General features: G+C 40.9%; 1 protein-coding gene across 2 annotated transcripts in view; it reads right to left on the bottom strand.

Annotated features, from left to right (window-relative positions):
* Window positions 1-18651, bottom strand: part of ZFPM2 (zinc finger protein, FOG family member 2) — a 513000-nt gene that overhangs the window by 151170 nt on the left and 343179 nt on the right. For both annotated transcript variants that reach the window (XM_029063879.1, XM_029063881.1), the window contains one exon: window positions 2268-2379. In XM_029063879.1, the coding sequence (XP_028919712.1) occupies window positions 2268-2379 (112 nt within the window). The remainder of the gene's footprint in view (window positions 1-2267; window positions 2380-18651) is intronic.

Genomic DNA, 18651 nt, shown 5'->3' with positions numbered 1-18651 from the left:
TCACTTCTCAGCGATGTGCCCGCCAACCTTAAAGTTCATAAGCATTTTTGAATCTTAGGTGCAAGGATGTCAGTCTTAGAACACACCAAGGTTTGGGAAGTCTTATTGCAAACAGAACCAGCCATGCATCTTCCTCTAGAGTCAGAGAGAATTTTTAAGGTGCACGTCAGAGGGCAGAAGTGTGTTATCCATTAAACAGAATTCCACACTAATGTAGACCCTTTAAAGTTATATTTAAAATGAAGAATACTACCATGAAAAAATGGATTCTAAGAGAAATGCATTTCACTTGTTGAAACAACCATTCTTTTAAAGACTGTTTTAAATCCATGAGAGACAACTTCATGATCATAAAGGTTTGGAAAGAAATTTCTCTCTAATGACCAGGAAGCAAAGATTCCACTTAACACCCTTCACCCAGTGAACAAATGACCTCTCGAACCATAAATGTCAGCTCTAGAGCCAATGTGATGAAGAGTTAGAGCTTCTAGCTCATGTTTATTATAGACCGGCTAGCAACTGCCACCATTCTACTCTTGGGAATGAGTGAAAGCTCAGATTCTGAATGACTGAAAGCCAAGTTGCCACATGGAAGTTGGTAGCTTTTATCTGGATGGAAACAGGTAGTAGGCTAATTCAATCACAGGGTGGTGGGCATGGAAAAGAGAAGGGATGTTAGATTCTTCCATCCAACTTTTGAGGAAGTAGTGTCCAATTTTCAATCAATCAATCGTTTTTATTGAGTGCTTACTGTATGCAAGTCACTGTAGTAAATGCTTGGGAGATTATAACACAACAATATTACAGATACATTACCCACTCACAGTGAGCTCACAGTCTAGAGGGGGAATTCCCAGAAAAATAAGGTTTCTTATTGATTAGGTTTCAAATTACCATGCAGAGGATAAACTTGGCTTGAATAGAAAAAGCCATAAGGTAACTGTTGTATTTTGTAACTGCATAATGTGATTATTGACACAATACATTGCCTCCAAACTCTGCTGTATGCTTAGTATTGGTAAAGGCAGTATCTGGAGGACTCTTCCGCTAATGTCATTCTGACTCAATGGCTGGGAATTTTGGAATACTTGGTTGTTATTACAGGTATTTCAGGTTTAAAAAAAATACTATGGGTTTGTAAAGAAGCAGAAATAAATACAGCAGACCCTGGTGTAAGATGGGTTTTTAACATGCAAATTCTTCTTTTAAGTGTTTAAACTTTCAAAGACTGTGACAGTTTAAAGGCAATCCTCTTATAAGCATATAAACTGTAATCATTACAGGAGCAACTTGTAATTGTTTCTAGTAAGTTTTTAACAGTCTTTGATGCTATCATTAGTGGTTTGTATGTTAATGTATTGATATTAGTGCTTGGGCATTGTATTTTGAAATGGTCACCAGGCCCAGAACAAAAAAAAAAATTAAAAAAAATTGATCTCAGTAAGTCTGTGTGATTAGAAGTAAAACCTTTAAAAGATTAACTATGAGAAGTAAAAATTTTGCCACATTAATAAGAGACATGAGAAGAAATTTTGCCACATGGATACTGAGCCAGAAACCCACATGTTAATCATGATGGGCAATGTTACAAAATACACCTTGACATACTGTTCCAAGCTCTGTTTCACTATTCCCAAGATGTGTTATCATGGCACGACTTCTCCTTTGTACCCAGGATGAAGCAACTTAATTTAACATGGTTTGATGTCATACTGAGCAAATCAAAGGTAATGGCACTGCAAGCTAGCTGCTTCCCCACTACATACCCCTTGTAAATCATGAAGAGAGGAATTCTTGATCCTTTTCACGGTTCCTGTATAATCCATGCTTCTCTAATAAACCAAGATTTCAAATAATCATCCTTAATATAATAGGATATGGAGTTATGCAAGATGACTTTTGTAAATTTCAAGAGAAATTCACTTATTGATACTTCTGTCTAGGATACAGATCTGAGGCCCGTGTTCAGGCAGAATTTAACGATGGATAATATTGCTCCTTGGCTCAGGTACTTAGACAATGAGAATCTAATTCAGAAATACTTATGCTGTTTCTACTGTGTTATTCAAGGGCTACAAATTACTTCACCACTCTCTGACATAAGTCACTGGAAGGCACTTTTGAAGAAAGAACAAGTACTGAAGAGTCAACTATCGCTTTAAACTTTCAGTCTGGCCGATTGGCTCCTGTCCACAGATATGAGTGAGTTTCAATTTCAACATGAATCTCTCACAAAGAGGGTAAAAAGAAAATCATCTTGTGTTTACCTTTGCTGTACACAATGCAGTTGTTTTTGTTGTCTTCCACTCCTTGCCAAGTCACATCCAGCAGCCACTTGGGACCAGCACTCAGCACCATGGGGACCGGAGTCTTTGTCTTCTGCAGAAACAGTGATAACAAACAGATGCCACTTGCTGTCGATGATTAAGAACTTGAATAATAATGGTAATAATCATTCCATTTTTGCAGACAACTAAATCTCCAAACCCATAAGCCATGGCCTATTCCCCAGCTTCAGGATATTTCCTGAAGACGATTCTAAGCTGTAAAGGCTGCTGTGCTTTTCCCTGATCTGAATGGTAGAATTATTATCAAGGATTTTTCTGAATGATACTGGATCAGATCTTTGAGATTAAGCAGATCTCTGGTGGCTCAGAATTATAAAGAGAATGCAGATGACTTTCACTGCAAAGAGCAGAGTGTTTAGAAGTGAACTTTAGACACATTGTACTGCACTATCAACAGGATCTCACTATTTCCTGAAACAGACAGGAAAGAATTTAAAGAATCGGTTTCCATTTCAAAGCCTTATCCTGAGCAACATTTATATTATACTAGGTAATTATTCAGAAGGGATAATGTAATTCTTTCCATTTTGGTATGTGTTGATGTGCAATTTGACTGTAGCTGAAATAATAATAATGATAATGATTCACTATACATCTTTACCAAGAAGACTGTAAAAAAAGACGTGTGAATAAATTCAAATGCAGAGCAACAAAGGCATGATGTTCCCTCCTCAGAGAAGCACAGAAGCAGGGAGGCACACGGACAGTTCTACCAAATATATTCATTCAAAAGTATCTATTGAGCGCTTACCATGTGCAGAGCACTGTACTAAGAGCTTGGAATGTACAATTTGGCAACAGATAGTGACAATCCCTGGCCATTGACGGGTTTACAGTCTAATCGAGGGATACAGATGGACAAAAACAAGACAACTTAATCACGGTAAATAGAATCAAGGGGATGTACACCTCATTAATAAAATAAATCTGGTAATAAGAATATATACAAATGAGTACAGTGCTGAGGGGAGGGTAAGGGAGGGGGGAAGAGCAGAGGGAACGGGGCCTTAGCTGAGGGGAGGTTAAGGGGGAAAAGAACCCTCTGTACCAATATATTTCCAATCCACACTTTTTATTTCTTAAGGGGTTCACCATTTCAAGCTGTTTAAGTACTCAAACACTGTTTGCATTTTATTCCTTAAGATGAATTTATGTAGCAGATAACTGACTGATCAAGAAATTAGTAACCCTTAGCAAGTTTGCCTTCCTGTACAAGAACCATAGTGAAATGTCAGAAATTCATCATTCACCAACTCGTGTCCTGATGTCATACATCAAATACCACAACCCAGAATACAATACATGGGTCTCCAGTAATTTTCACTGAATTTTTCAAACCTAGACACAATCCTATTACAGAGAACCAGGCTTTCTGGGCTTTTCCTCAAGCTCTGCTACTATCATTGATTTTTCCCCTTTATTACAATTGCTATTTTGTAACTTTCCTTGTGACAATTGACTTCATTTTATCAAGGATGATGGGGTGCCAGAGCACTGTATGTATTAAGTGCTTGGGAGAATTGGAAAATGTGTCCCCTGCCCACAAGAACCTTACTGCCTAATGCCTGGAGCCTGGATTCGGAAGCAAAAGCAATACTGCATGATTTTTACTTGTTTAAACAATGGATAGGTAAGGGGATAATAATGATAATAATAATAATGTTGGTATTTGTAAAGCGCTTACTATGTGCAGAGCACTGTTCTAAGCGCTGGGGGAGATACAGGGTGATCAGGTTGTCCCACGTGGGGCTCACAGTGTTCATCCCCATTTTACAGATGAGGGAAATGAGGCACAGAGAAGTTAAGTGACATGCCCCACAGTCACACAGCTGACAAGTGGCAGAGCAGGGATTCGAAACCATGACCTCTGACTCCAAAGCCCGTGCTCTTTCCACTGAGCCACAACTGCCTTCCTACATAAATAGGATCGTGAATATATAAAAATTCAGTTAATTGCAAGTTAGGCATACAGCATCCTCATGGCTGAAAGGAATTAATGCATCTTTATAATGCTTAACTTGGGAAATCTGAAGGAAAGCCAACTGGGAATCCACTTCAGTAGTACATGGTTCTTGGAGGCCTGCAAGGAGAGTCAAGCATTGAAGGATTACAAACTCTGCCTCCCTCCGATGAACACCCATTAGACCCGTCTCTTAGTTCACCTGTGAACAAAGGTGCTGCTTTTGAGACACGAAACTTGGTGGCAGGAGTAAGGAAGGATATAAGGCACCTAGAGCTATGTCCACACCGGAATTGAGAGCACAAGCACTGAACTGGCTTGTTGGCTAACACATACTTTGGACTGTCTAATCTGCTAAGAACCATAAGGGAGAAAAGGGAAGTGATGACATCCAAATCTATGTCTCCAGCCCTGTCTCCAGTCTCGCATCCCCTCCTGCCTTCAAGACATCTCTACTTGGATGTCCTTCCTGTCACCCTCCAACTTACTATGTCCAAAACATAGCTTCTTTAACATAGCTTCTTATCTTCCCACCCAAGCCCTGTCCTCCCCTGACTTTCCATCATTCTTGATGGCCACCACCATCCTTCCTGTCTCAAAAGCCATAACCTTGCATTATCCTTGAACTCCTCTCTGTCATCAACCTCACATATTCAATCCATTACTATATCCTCTTGGTCCCACCTTCACAACATCACAAAAAATTCAACCTTGTCCTCTCCATCCAAACTGCCACCACATTAATGTAATCATTCATCCTATCCCCACCTGGATTACTGCATTGGCTTTCTTTACTGACCTCCCAGCCTCCGTGTCTCTCCCCACTCCAATCCACTACTGCTCCACTCCACTCTGCTGCCTGATCATTTTTCTACATAAACATTCAGAACATAAATACCCGCCCCCTTCAAAAACTCCAGTATTTGCCCATCCACCTCGGCATCAATCAAAAACTCGTCACCATTGGCTTTAAAGCAGTCCATCACCTTGTCCCCTCCTACCTCACCTTTGTTCATTCCTTCTAACAACCCAGACCACACACTTCACTCCTTTAATGCTAACTTTCTCATTGTGCTCGGTCTTGCTTGTCTCATCGCCAACCCCTACCCTACATCCTGCCTTGCCTGGAACACTCTCCCTCCTCAAATCCTACAGTCAATTACTCTCACCCTGCTTCAAAGGTTTATTGAAGGTACATCTCCTCCAAAGAGGTCTTCCCAAGACTAAGCCCCACTTTTCCTCCTCTTCCATTCCTTCTGCGACCACTGTGGCTTCCTCCTTTTCTTCTTTCCTCTCCCAGTTCCATAGCATTTACATACATACTCCATAATTTTATTTTATTTATTTGTATTGATGTCGGTCTCCCCTCTTAAAGGCTGTAAAGATTGTGTGGGTAGGGAATGTGACTGCTTATTGTTTGTAATATACTCTCCCCAAGAGCTAAATACAGTAATCTGCATGCAGTTAAGTGTTCAATAAATATAATTGAATGAATGAATGGCATGTGTATGAATTACTGGAGATTTTGGCAAGCTGTAGAATCACAAAGAGATCTCTGCCCACCAGTCTTAGCACTAAATGACTCCACAGAGGGTCTGAAAATACTGATAACCTATCCTAAGCAACTCAGTAACTACCAGGGAGTGACTCATTCTCTCCTTTAAAAATGAGAGCTCTGAAAATAAATTTTCTCAGTCTGAAAGGATCAGGAGAAATCTTAAGGCTCATGAAAGTGCTTTTGGCATTATAGAATCTAGGGAGGACAAATTAGGCCATAGCTACTTAAAAACTGGCAGGAGGATTTTAAAGGTTATGGTCTTATCCATGTCCATTTGCTAGGTTGCTGAATTCACTCCAGGGGAGTGGAGGAGAGGCAGGGAGGTAGGACCTCAGCCCTGTATGCCAGATTCTCTTGTTCCTTTTCAAAGGAGAGGTTAAATGATGAAATCAGGTCATTGGTCCACAGCAGGCTATTCAGTTAGTATTCTTATTGCTTGAGGCAAGATAGCTGTTTCCCCCTCTAAACTGTCAGCTCGCTGTAGGAAGGAAATATGTTTGTTGTTTTACTGTACTCTCCCAAGTGTTTAGCACAGTGCTCTGCACATAATAAATGCTCAATATGAAAGAATGAAATACGACTGAATGAATAAATGAAGTGTCCCAGGTATCCATCCCCACCTGGTTCCATAGATGAATGGAGGCCCAGGGAGCCAGGAACCGGATAAATTAGGAACTTGGCAGGTTTGGAGTATGGGAGGCAGGAGATGCACATTGAGGGTGAGAGGGTGGTAATATTAAAAATAAAAATATTTGTTAAGCACTTACTATGTGCCAGGCACTGTACTAAGTGCTGGAGTAAATTATAGGATAATAACTTTGGACACAGTCCCTGCACCACATGGGGCTCACAGTCTAAATCCCCATTTTAAGATGAGGACACAGAGAAGTGAAGTGGATTGCCTAAGAGTACATAGCAGACAAGTGACAGAGGTGGATTATACCCTAGATCCTTGTGACCTCCAGACATGTGCTCTATTCACTAGGTTCCACTGCTTCTCATGTTAGAGAATGTATTGGGCACATTGATCTGGAAAATATGTCCCCCCCTGCTTGGTATCTTCTTCCCACTGTTAAAGGCTCTCACTCTTTACCTCTCCCCTCCCCAGCCCTTCCAAAGAAATGGTTCAATCTGCCCATGACACCCCACTGAAACTTCCTCTCAGTGTCCCCACTGGGTCCTCTGCCAGTTTAAGGATGATTGGAGAATTTGCAGCTGTCTCAACTGGGACCCTTCTGGATGAGTGACTCTGTCACTGCTGCTCCTCCCTCTTCTGATTCCATAACCAGAACTACTTGGGGTAGAGGAAGATGGAGAGAGGAAGAACCAGAGGAAAATTATTCAACACCCAAAACTGCAAGCCCATGGCCCCACCATGTGCCGGGCTCTTCTTGCCTGGATGCTGCCTAGGGAGGCAGTAGCTGATGAAGTCCCAAGAAACAGGGTTGGTGCTAACCTGGAGGGGAGGACAGGAGATTGGACTGGATCGGGTGGAGTCTGGGAAAAACAAGTGACTTTCACTGAAGGGGTCAGGAAGCAGCCCCTGTTGGAGGAGGGGGAGGGGCCCAGGCTGGGAAGATCAAACGATGCTGCTCCACTCTGCCACAGGGAATCAGAAAGAAGAGAGGGGATGAAAGGCAAAATAGCCTAGGGTGGGGGTTGTTCCACCAGATCTCAAGGGTCTTGTCTTGCCTTATGCAGTCAAGTTGTTTCCAACCCATAGAGACTCTATGGACACATCTCTCCCAGAATGCCCCACCTCCATCTGCAATCGTTCTGGTAGTGTATCTATAGAGTTTTCTTGGTAAAAATACAGAAGTATTTTACCATTGCCTTCTTCAGTGCTGTAACTTAAGTCTCCATCCTCAACTCTCTTCCATGCCGCTGAGGCCCAGCACAGGTGAGTTTTATCTTGTAGCAGATTATCTTCTACTCACTAGCCACTGCCCAAGCTAGGAATGGAATGGATATGCCTCTGCTTGACTCTCCCTCCTATAGCCGAGGTGTAAAGGCTGACTCAATTTGCCTTGTTGCTGCCCAATATAGCAGTCTCCTGGATTTATGGACAACTGTATGGCATAATGGTGCCATATCTGGTTTCTTGAGCAGTTTCATCAATATCGTTTTTAGGCCATATTCAATATAATGATAATAATGTTGATATTTGATAAGCCCTATTATGTGCAGAGCACTGTTCTAATAATGTTAATAATAATGTTGGTATTTGTTAAGCGCTTACTATGTGCCGAGCACTGTTCTAAGCGCTGGGGTAATAATAATGTTGGTATTTGTTAAGCGCTTACTATGTGCCGAGCACTGTTCTAAGCGCTGGGGTAGACATAGGGGAATCAGGTTGTCCCACGTGGGGCTCACAGTCTTAATCCCCATTTTACAGATGAGGGAACTGAGGCACAGAGAAGTTAAGTGACTTGCCCACAGTCACACAGCCGACAAGTGGCAGAGCTGGGATCGAACTCATGAGCCCTGACTCCCAAAGCCCATGCTTTTCCACTGAGCCAGTGTTCAAGCGCTGGGGAGATACAGGGTAATCAGGTTGTCCCACGAGAGGCTCATAGTTAATCCCCATTTTACAGAATGAGGTAACTGAGGCCCAAGAGAAGTTAAGTGACTTGCCCACAGTCATATAGCTGACAAGTGGCAGAGCTGGGATTCGAACTCATGACCTCTGACTCTCAAGCCCTGGCTCTTTCCACTGAGCCACGCTGCTTTTCCCAATTGGCAAGATCAGATCATCAACAATGAAGTTCTGGAACTTGGTCATTCTCCTAGCATTACTGTTATGGTCACCTTAATATGGCTTCACTGGCTGAAACTTCTTTAAAAAGGTATCTGTTAAGCACTTACTATGTGCTGGGCCCCATTCTAAGCCCCGAGGTAGATACGTGTCAATAAGGTTGGATGCAGTCCACATTCAAGATGGGGCTCATAAGCCACAGTTTATAGATGAGATAACTGAGGTAGAGAGAAGTTAAGTGACTTGCCCAGGGTCATGCAGCAGACAAGTAGTAGAACTGGGATTAGAACTCCGGTCCTTCTGACTCCCAGGCCGGTGCTTTAATCAGCTGCTGCTTAACACAATGATGAGAATGTGAGGAGAATGAGCAACAGCGGGATACCCAAACAAATGTGGCACTGAGAGTGCCCTGAGAAACTGAAAGTGGGGATGGGTGGAGGAAGAAGAAGGGGGAGTGGGGAGGGGAGAGAGGAGGCAGAGGAAATGTTATAAGGGACACTAAAAACAAAAATGGCACCCCAGCTGAAAATTGGGTATCAATTACCAAATTACCAAAGATAAAACCACATGGTGTACACCGCAGCATGGCTCAGTGGAAAGAGCCCAGGCTTTGGAGTCAGGGCTCATGAGTTCGAATCCCAGCTCTGCCACTTGTCGGCTGTGTGACTGTGGGCAAAGTCACTTAACTTCCTCTGTGCCTCATGGTTCCCTCCAACTGTAAATGGGGGGATAAAGGACTGTGAGCCCCACGTGGGGACAAACCCTGATTCCCCTGTATCGTACCCCCACGCGGTTAGAACAGTGCTCGGGCCAATAGTAAGCCCGGCTTAACCAAATACCCAACATTAATTATTATTATCCTGCTCCTCTTGAGAAGCAGCGCAGGCGTCCAGTGGGAAGAGCATGGGTTGGGAGTCAGAGGTCATTGGGTCTAATCCAGGGACTCTCACTTGTCAGGATGTGTGGGACGTTTGGGAAGTCACTTAACTTCTTGTGCCCTCAGTTACCTCATCTGTCAAAATGGGGATTAAGATTAGAGCTCCAAGTGGGACAACCTGATTACCTTTGTGTCACCCCAAGAGCTTAGGATAGATATTTGGGCACCATAAGTAAAATGGCTAACAAAGATACCATCCATTATTATTATTATACCAATCATATTTATTGAGCACTTATGTGTGGCAAGTGCACTGTACTAAGCACTTGGGAGAGTATCAATATAAGAGTTGGTAGAGAATTCCCTGGTCACAGCAAGTTTCATAAGGACTGTGAGACAATATGACAAGAATGAAAACAGTATCAGGAACTGCAAACCTTAAATATAACTCAAGGCAGAGTCTTTTAAGTGGACCATGTGATCAGGCACGTATATCCCACTGATGGACTTTTCAAGCCACACATTACTCACAGGTGAACTTCACCATCAAAAATGCTCTTTCAAACACAAAGACAAACATAATGTGACAACATCCACATATTCTCAAGGGAATATAAACATGAACCACATTTCACTCAAATTTATAACAACTATCAGTGAATTTACAAACTTTAGACAACCCTGATCTCAATCTATGAAAGCACTGGCTAAAATGATAGTTGCTTTGGAAAGTTGACAGGGAAATGTTAACAAACAAAAGGAGCCAGCCACGCTGATTGGTTAGTTGAAATATGGCTTCACTACTGGGAACCTGGAATTGGAGATGGGAGGAGAGAAAGCGAGATAGTCTACCTTTCTTGGAAATCTCAACTGCCTACAGGTGAGGAATCCAGGCCCAATAGAATCAATCAATTGATCAATCAGTTGTATTCATTGGGCACTTACTGCGAGCAGAGCAATGTATTAAGCACTTGGGAGAGTAAAATATAACACTGTAAGAGACACATTGCCTACCCTCAATGAGTTTATGGTCTAGAGGGAGAAACAGACAATATAAAAAATTAAATTATGGTTATGTAACATTCATTCAATCATATTTGAGTGCTTACCATGTGCAAAGCCTTGTACTTAAGCACTTGTACTGTACTAATCACTTGTGTACATAAGTGCTATGGGGCTGGGGGTGGGGATGGATAAAGGGAACAAATCAGGGTGATGCAGGAGGGAATGGAAGAAAAGGAAAAGAGGAAAGAACTTAGTGAGAAATTCCCCTCAAGCCTAAACATCAAGTAAAAAACCCCATCAAATTCAAGTTGCACACCAAATGAGCAAAAATCCATATGTAACCTTCTGTTTCTGTTGCAATTTCCTGGCCAGAATAAAGGAGATGCCTAATTCACATAGTGTAGCTGGGGAAAGAACATCTTGTCTTGGACCAAGCAAGCATGCACATTTGCAGTTTCAGATTAGGAAGTAAATTCATGTGCCCTAAATGATTTCAATATCCCTTGTGTCCACTTGTCCTCTATTATATTTATGGAAATTTGGATTTGTAGGTGTCATAAGTATCATTTTCAAGAACAAATCTATTCATAAGCAGCCTATACCCCATGTTTTCAGAGATGACTTAAATGAAGGTTTCTCCAGGATCCAAGAACCAATGCAATATTAATCCCTTTATAATGCTGGTGAAATCATCACAGCAAACAAGTCAGTTCTTCTAGATTCCCAAACAGATTTAATCTGTTATAAATTAAAAAAAGCTCTACCGATTTATAGTCCCTGCATAAAAAACCCAAACATATTTTGATATAGTGATAAAAGTAACAGAGTTTTGGAAAAATAGGCTGAACAATCACCTGGAAAGTTATTTTTTCTTCAGGAATTACAATATGAAATCTTCAGGCAAGTTCATACTATACTATGTACCTAAGGAAACGGACAGAGGGGCTTCTTTCAATAACTTAAATAAATTCAAGGCATATAACAGAACCCTTTGAGTTTCTGTTATGCTAGAGTATATAAATAGAAATGGGGATTTACTATTGACTCTACCCAAGGGGCAATGGCAACTGAAAAATCTGCACCCAGGACACAATATCAAACCCCAAATCTCATCTTCAGACAAGTCCAAATAAGACAAACTTTGAGCAAGGTCCAAAACATCCGGGTGCAAAAGTCTTAATTCGTAGGAACAATTAGAGTCATCTAATGTGGATAAAATAGGTCAGGAGGGCATCCATTTTTTACTAACCTTTGGAGAAACTGGTCAACAAGGGAGGTAGCTCTCGATAAATGTTTACACTAAAGCCAAGAGGTTAATGGAAAGAAAAGAAGGCAGCACAGAGGTAAGAGGAACATTCTAACTTAAAAGGCAGATGACATAATGTCATTGTAGGAACTCCAAATTCTTGCCTAAATGGTTTGTCAAGGATTCCAATTTGAGAGGTACAAACTGATAGCTGTAGAAAATCCCAGTTCAGAAAGAGATATCCTGACTGAGATTTAAACTATTTCCGCTGAGTATAAGAATAAGTTTTTGTTTGACTTGGGGCAAAGTATAAACTGGTTCCTGCCCTTTGGTTCTCCTGCTTCTAATATCCCCCTGAAGGGAGGAAGAAATTCCACAGATTCACTTGATCATCTAGTTACATGATTCCTTGAGACAGGCAGACACAACATGTTGAGGGAGCGGGAGAAGCAGAGAAGAAAGGAAGCTTCCCAATTTCCTTGCAGTAAATCTTCTGTGGCTCCTAGGGAGAAGTAATGTGGCCTACTGGAGAGAGTATGGGCCTGGCAGTCACTGGACTGAGATTCTAATTCTAGTTCCACCCCTTGTCTGTTTTGGGATCTTGGGCAAATAAGTTTTCTGTGCCTTATTTGTAAAATGGGGACTAATACTGGGAGCCCCACATGGGGCATGGACTGTGGCCAATATGACTAGCTTGTTTCGACTCCAGAGCTTAGTACAGTGCTTGCGCATGTCAATAAAAAAAAAAAAAAGAATCCCACCCAGGTACACACCCACACATACAAAAAAAGGGAAACATTGTAACTCAATGAGATGTCTTCAGTCCTCAGCCTGTTAACTCCTTGTTTCCACCACTTCATTTTAGGTGTCTGTCAGTGCCTCGTGAGGGTTGCCCAACCTAGAGCCTTTATCACCTGGTATCTGTGGGGAAGCAGCGTGGCTCAGTGGAAAGAGCCTGGGCTTCGGAGTCAGAGGTCATAAATTAGACTCCCGGCTCTGCCACTTGTCAGCTGTGTGACTTTGGGCAAGTCACTTAACTTCTCTGTGCCTCAGTTACCTCATCTGTAAAATGGGGATTAAAACTCTGAGCCTCACGTGGGACAACCTGATTATCCTGTATCTACCCCAGTGCTTAGAACAATGCTCTGAACATAGTAAGTGCTTAACAAATACCAACATTATTAGTAAACCTGTTTCCCTATGTCTCTACATTTTTAAGGTGTTTAAGTCAGAAGGATCTTCTGTATTCTAACCTTAGCTTTGCCACTTGTATGCTGTGTAGCCTTAGGCAAGTCACTTAACTTATGTTTGCCTAGTTACCTCACCTGTAAAATAGGGATCAAGATTGTGAGCCCTATGTGTGACAGACTGTGTCCAACCCAATTATCTTGTATCTCCCCCAGTGCCTTAGAACAGTGCCTGGCACATAATAAGAACTAACAAATGCCACTATTATTATTGTCACTTATTAAGCGCTTGTGCCAGACACTGTATTAATCGCAGAAGTAGATACAAGATACTCAGATTGGTCACAGTCCATGTCCCACATGGGACTCACAGTTTTAATTCCCATTTTAAAAATGAGGTAACCTGACGCATAGAGAATTTAAGTAACAATGTTGGTATTTGTTAAGCGCTTACTATGTGCGGAGCACTGTTCTAAGCGCCGGGGGATACAAGGTGATCAGGTTGTCCCACGTGGGGCTCACAGTTTTCATCCCCATTTTACAGATGAGGTCACTGAGGCACAGAGAAGTTAAGTGACTTGCCCAAAGTCACACAGCTGGCAAGCAGCGGATCCGGGATTCAAACCCATGAACTCTGACTCCCTAGCCCGGGCTCTTTCCACTGTACCACACTGCTTCTCTGCCCAAGGTCACACAGCAGGCAATTGGTAGAAATGGAATTGGAACCCAGGTCCTTATGATTCCCGCCTCCATGCTCTTTCCACTAGAAACGCTGCCTATTCTTTTGTATATTACTTCAGCTTGAGGTTTTCATCTTGTGGTGTTTGTGGCATTTCAGTCCTCATTTACCTCACTCTTGCAGGCAGTAGCCCATCACAACTGGTGGTTGTAAGAAGTCCTCAAATCTCCCTTCAGGATGCTGCAAGCAAGCCATCCTGTATTTTGTTCCATGCTGACTTAGATACTCAGCCCTGCAGCAAGCGCTCTTGTCACAGAAACTATTCAGCTGCATTTAATTTTAAATCCAGATAGTTGGATTTAACTACACTTCTTTCAGGGGCATAGCAACTGGGATAATATTGGATAATTATCAGGCCTCACCATGATCAGCTATGCCCCTAATGCCAACAAACACAGAACTTCTGCTGGCCTTTTTCCCAATGGAAAAGGCAGCCCTGGCTCTTCTTCAACATATTTCCCACAGGAAATAAGGTGTTAGTCACTGTGAACTTTAGGGTAGGAGATGGGGATGAAATTACATTGAAAGGAAGCCTATTCTCTACCCTCTACACTCATTGTGGATAAGGAATGTGTCTACCAACTCTGTCGTATTGTACTCTCACAGGCACTTAGTATAGCACTCTGCACATTTAGTAAGCACTCAATAAATATATCTGATAGATTGAGAGCTATGCCAAAGTTTGATATCTGTGTAGGACAGGAGAGTATTCTCTCAGTGAATCATTTTGGAAAAAGAGCTTCCAATATGAAAAACAAGAACAGAACATAATACTGCTCCCTGTTATATGATTACATCATCTCTACATCACTGCTTCAGTTCAACTAGAAGACAGTTTGTTTGAAAAGCACACTGAGCTCCATTTTCACTATTTTAAAGAGTATGTCAAGCAACATGGGGTAATAAGGGCCATAAATGGGTAGCATTAATGGTGATATGTTTGTTTTTAAACACCTTTGTGCAGTTTCAAAAAGCAAAACATGCACATCCTTCAAAGCACAGGGAAACAATTCTGTAACATACATTGGAACTTTGCAAATGGGTTGTATATGTTAAGTTTCCATTATTCAAAGAACAAAATATTTTCTCTATAATTTTCAGAGCCTCTGAGGAAAGTTTAACGTACTTAATGCTATACATTCTCTGGGCCCAGAAGAAAATACTTGTGTATGTGAATTGATCAACTTTCTCCAGATAGAGAATTCTACAAGGTAGAAATTTCAGTTGTTATACCCACACAGCTTTCCCTCCTGAAATTCAACTTAAAGGTAATTTAACAGACAATGGGGTGTTGTATCATATGCTTTTTAAGCCCATGAAGCCTCTAGTGACATTAAATGCTAATTTAAAAGTTCTGTTAAAAGAGCACTTCACAGTAAAAGCAAAGACATATAGAATCATAGGTTGTTTGGGGTGGAAAAGAATCCCCAGTAGGATATCAAGGCTCCCTGCAATGTAACCAAATTGGTTCAATTATTTCCAACCAATCATAAATGGGTAATCTAGGAACAGAATTAATTTTTGCTTTTAAAGAAAACTGCAAATATTTTACATAACCAAGAGATCCTTGCTTCTTACTCCAACTCAGCACCAAAAACATTTAGCAAAAACCAGATGGGTAACTAGGACAGCTTTTTTAAATCCCAAATTTTGGGGGCAGCACCTTAATTATATCCCAGTTGTGGAGTCGTGACTGGGAAGTGTTGGATTCTTTGGACCCATGATCAATTACAGCAGCATACTTAGAGGGAGGACAGGCCAAACAACATGCTATTACTACAAAAGTACCCAAATGTCTTCTGAAACCTTTAGGAAATATTTGTTGGTAAACTTGTTGTGAGTAGGGAACATGTATATCAACCATGTTGTATTTTGTTTTATGGCACTTGTTAAACAGTTACCATGTGTCAAACACTGTTCTAAGTCCTGGGGTAGGTATAAGTCAATTAGTTTGAGCACAGTCCAATTCCCACATGGGGCTCACAATCTTTATAATGAGGGAGAATAGATATTGAATCTCCATTTTACAATTGAGGAAACTGAAGCAGAGAAGTTGAGTGATTTGCTCAGGGTCACAGAGCAAAGAGTTAGCAGAACAATAGGTAGAGGTCAGATTAGAGCTCAGGTCCCCTGACTCCCAAGGCCCGTACTCTTTACACTAGGCCATGCTGCTTCTCTTATATTGTACTCTCCCAAGTGCTTAGTACAGTGATCTTGACACAGTTTGTACTTAACAAATACAATTGATAGATTGATTTATCTTTCAGTCTAACGAGAATTGAGGGAGATGTTTGAGATTTGAGTATTGTGCCTGATTAAAGTACTGAAAAAGGTAATAAACATATGAATGACCTGCATCGAAATTTTTAGAATATCAAAATGAACCCAGGAAAATCACTGAAGTCACCAGCAAGCAGGTTGTCGACAGTGTCCTCTGGGGCCAAAATATCTGATATTTGTCCTGAAATTACCTTTCGATTTTGCATCTGCACTTAGTGAGAGTGGTTTTCGTACATGAAATTTTCAAGAAAAATTCCCTATTTGCCCCAATTTTAAACTTAGCAAACTTTGCATGTTTAGTTCTTATAAATATTTGCACAGGGCTTTGGACATAATCAGTGATACTTGCTGGTTCCTACTATGTACAAAGCACTGTACTAAACAATTAAAATCTTAAAACTTATTTCCCCATACTTGTAGTATATTTTAGTGCCTGTCTTTCCTGGTAAACTCTAAGCTCCCAAGAGTTCAGTATAGTGCTCTGCAAAGAACAGCTCTCAATAATTATTATTGATTAATTGGAGGTACCCCATTAATTTAGAAAATACGTATTTCTCTTACAACTAATCCATACTTAAGTAAAGACCATGTGGGCTGGTTTGGAAAATAGGGAGCCACCAGCATCTCTGATTGGCTGTTAAATTTATAAATTCTTGGGTCTATGAGTAGGAAATGCATGAAAAACCAACTGAATGCTTTGTGTTTACTGAGGCCAGATGAATGGTTTGAAGACAATCTAGAATCATTTGGAAAACAATTTAAAGAGTCATGTCAGGGGAAGGGAAAGGGGGTAAAGTTGAAGAGAGTAGGCAGGGGCTAGAGTCAGAGGGAGTAGTGAGGTGAGAATGTTGTCTCATTAACAGAAGTTGTTACTGGTGAGGGTGGTGAGATGTGACACATCCATTTCACTACCCCAACATGGAACCTCTCTGAGAATATAAAAACATTAATGTAGCTGTATTATTCCTCTAGAATTGATATATTGCATGATACTTTTTTTTAACCAAAATGACAGGGAATCAAGTAATATGTCTACCAACTCTGACATACAGTACTCTCCCAAGCACTTAGCACAGGACTGCACAGGGTAAGTGCTCAAAAATATAATTGATTGACTGATCCAATCTTGGTTTACGAATCCTCCATTTATAAGATCGTTTTTAGGAGAAAATGGTTCCAACTTCCAAGTGGTTTTCAGGAACTGAATGTACTGTAAATCTTACGACTGACTGTGAATTGTATGCTTTTGGTTCATGGTGGTTTATAGACAGCACATTCTTCTCAGAAAATGAGAATAATAAATATCTGGATCTCTAGTGCTTTGAAAGTGCTTCTAATTTGAATATTAACATCCAATCTCATTTCAGTATGTCACTCTGAAGAATCAGTTAGTATTAACTTTCTAAACATCGTAACCTGATTATTACTGTTTAATGGAAGCTATACCATTTCTTTTAAAATACTCAATTTTAAAGAAATATTCATATTATCCTACTTAACAGGATAAATATTTCCAGCACTGTAATTACAGTATCTTCAAATTGGTTGATTTTGAAACACTGATTCATTCTTTAAAAACTACAAATAAATACACCATAAAACTAAAGATTACTTAAAATAATGATCACAGGTATAATACCAACTTTTGACATAGGAAGTCTGGTTGAAACCATGAGCAGCTAGTAATGCCAAAATTCAGGCAGAATTCTGAACTTGCCTGTTCTGAAATTAAAGAGTAGCAGCCTCTGGTGCTGAATCATGCTCAATTCTTCAATAATGTGAAGGTTAACTTTAGGAGCAACTCCCACAGTAAGTCAACCTACACTCTGTGGTTTGTTCTTGTCTACCTTGCCCCTGATCCCTTGTTCATACCCACTCTCCCTGCCAGGAATTCCCTCATCCTTCACATCTAGAAGATCACCCACTCTCTCCATCTTCAAAGCCTTATTAAGGTCACATCTCCTCCAAATGGCCTTCCTGATGCATCACTTTTCCCCTCTTCATTCAATCATTGTTTATTGAGTGCTTACTGTGTGCAAAGCATTGTACTAAGCACGTAGGAAAGTACAATACAACAACAGACACATTCCCAACCCACCACGAGGTTTCTGCATCATCTATGCCCTTGGATCTGCAATACTTTGGGCATTTGATATTCACCTCACCCTCAACTCCAGAATACATATGTAAATATGTATAAATAGTGTATCATAATTTTTTAATTTGTTTATATCAATGTCTGTCTCCCTCTCTAAACTGAAAGCTCTTGTTGACTGGGAACATGTCTGCCAACTCTGTTTTACTGTACTCTCTCTCCCACGAGCTTAGTACAGTGCTCTACACATAGTAAAGGGATACCACTGATGAACTTCAAGGATCTTCTGAAATCATATACCTTCTAGGGAGCTTTCTCTGTTTAATCTCTCATCTCTCAATTCTATTTTCCCCTCCTGCCCCTTCAGCACTTCCACATCATTTAAGCACTTGGATAATTATACTATTATCAATTGATCAATTAATCATATTTATTGAGAGCTTACTGGGTGCAAAGCACCATACTAAGCACTTGGGAGAGTACAATACATCCGAGTTGGTAGACACATCCCCTACCCACATGGTGCTTTTCCAGCAAAAATGAAGTGTATATATTATTTTCTATTTCCCACCTGTGCATTATCTCCCAGGGTGTTTAGTAC

Source organism: Ornithorhynchus anatinus, chromosome 4, assembly GCF_004115215.2.
Source record: "Ornithorhynchus anatinus isolate Pmale09 chromosome 4, mOrnAna1.pri.v4, whole genome shotgun sequence".
In the NCBI taxonomy this organism is placed as follows: domain Eukaryota; kingdom Metazoa; phylum Chordata; class Mammalia; order Monotremata; family Ornithorhynchidae; genus Ornithorhynchus; species Ornithorhynchus anatinus.
The sequence above is the reverse complement of the archived record's forward strand: the minus strand, read 5'-3'. Positions and strand labels throughout refer to the sequence as shown.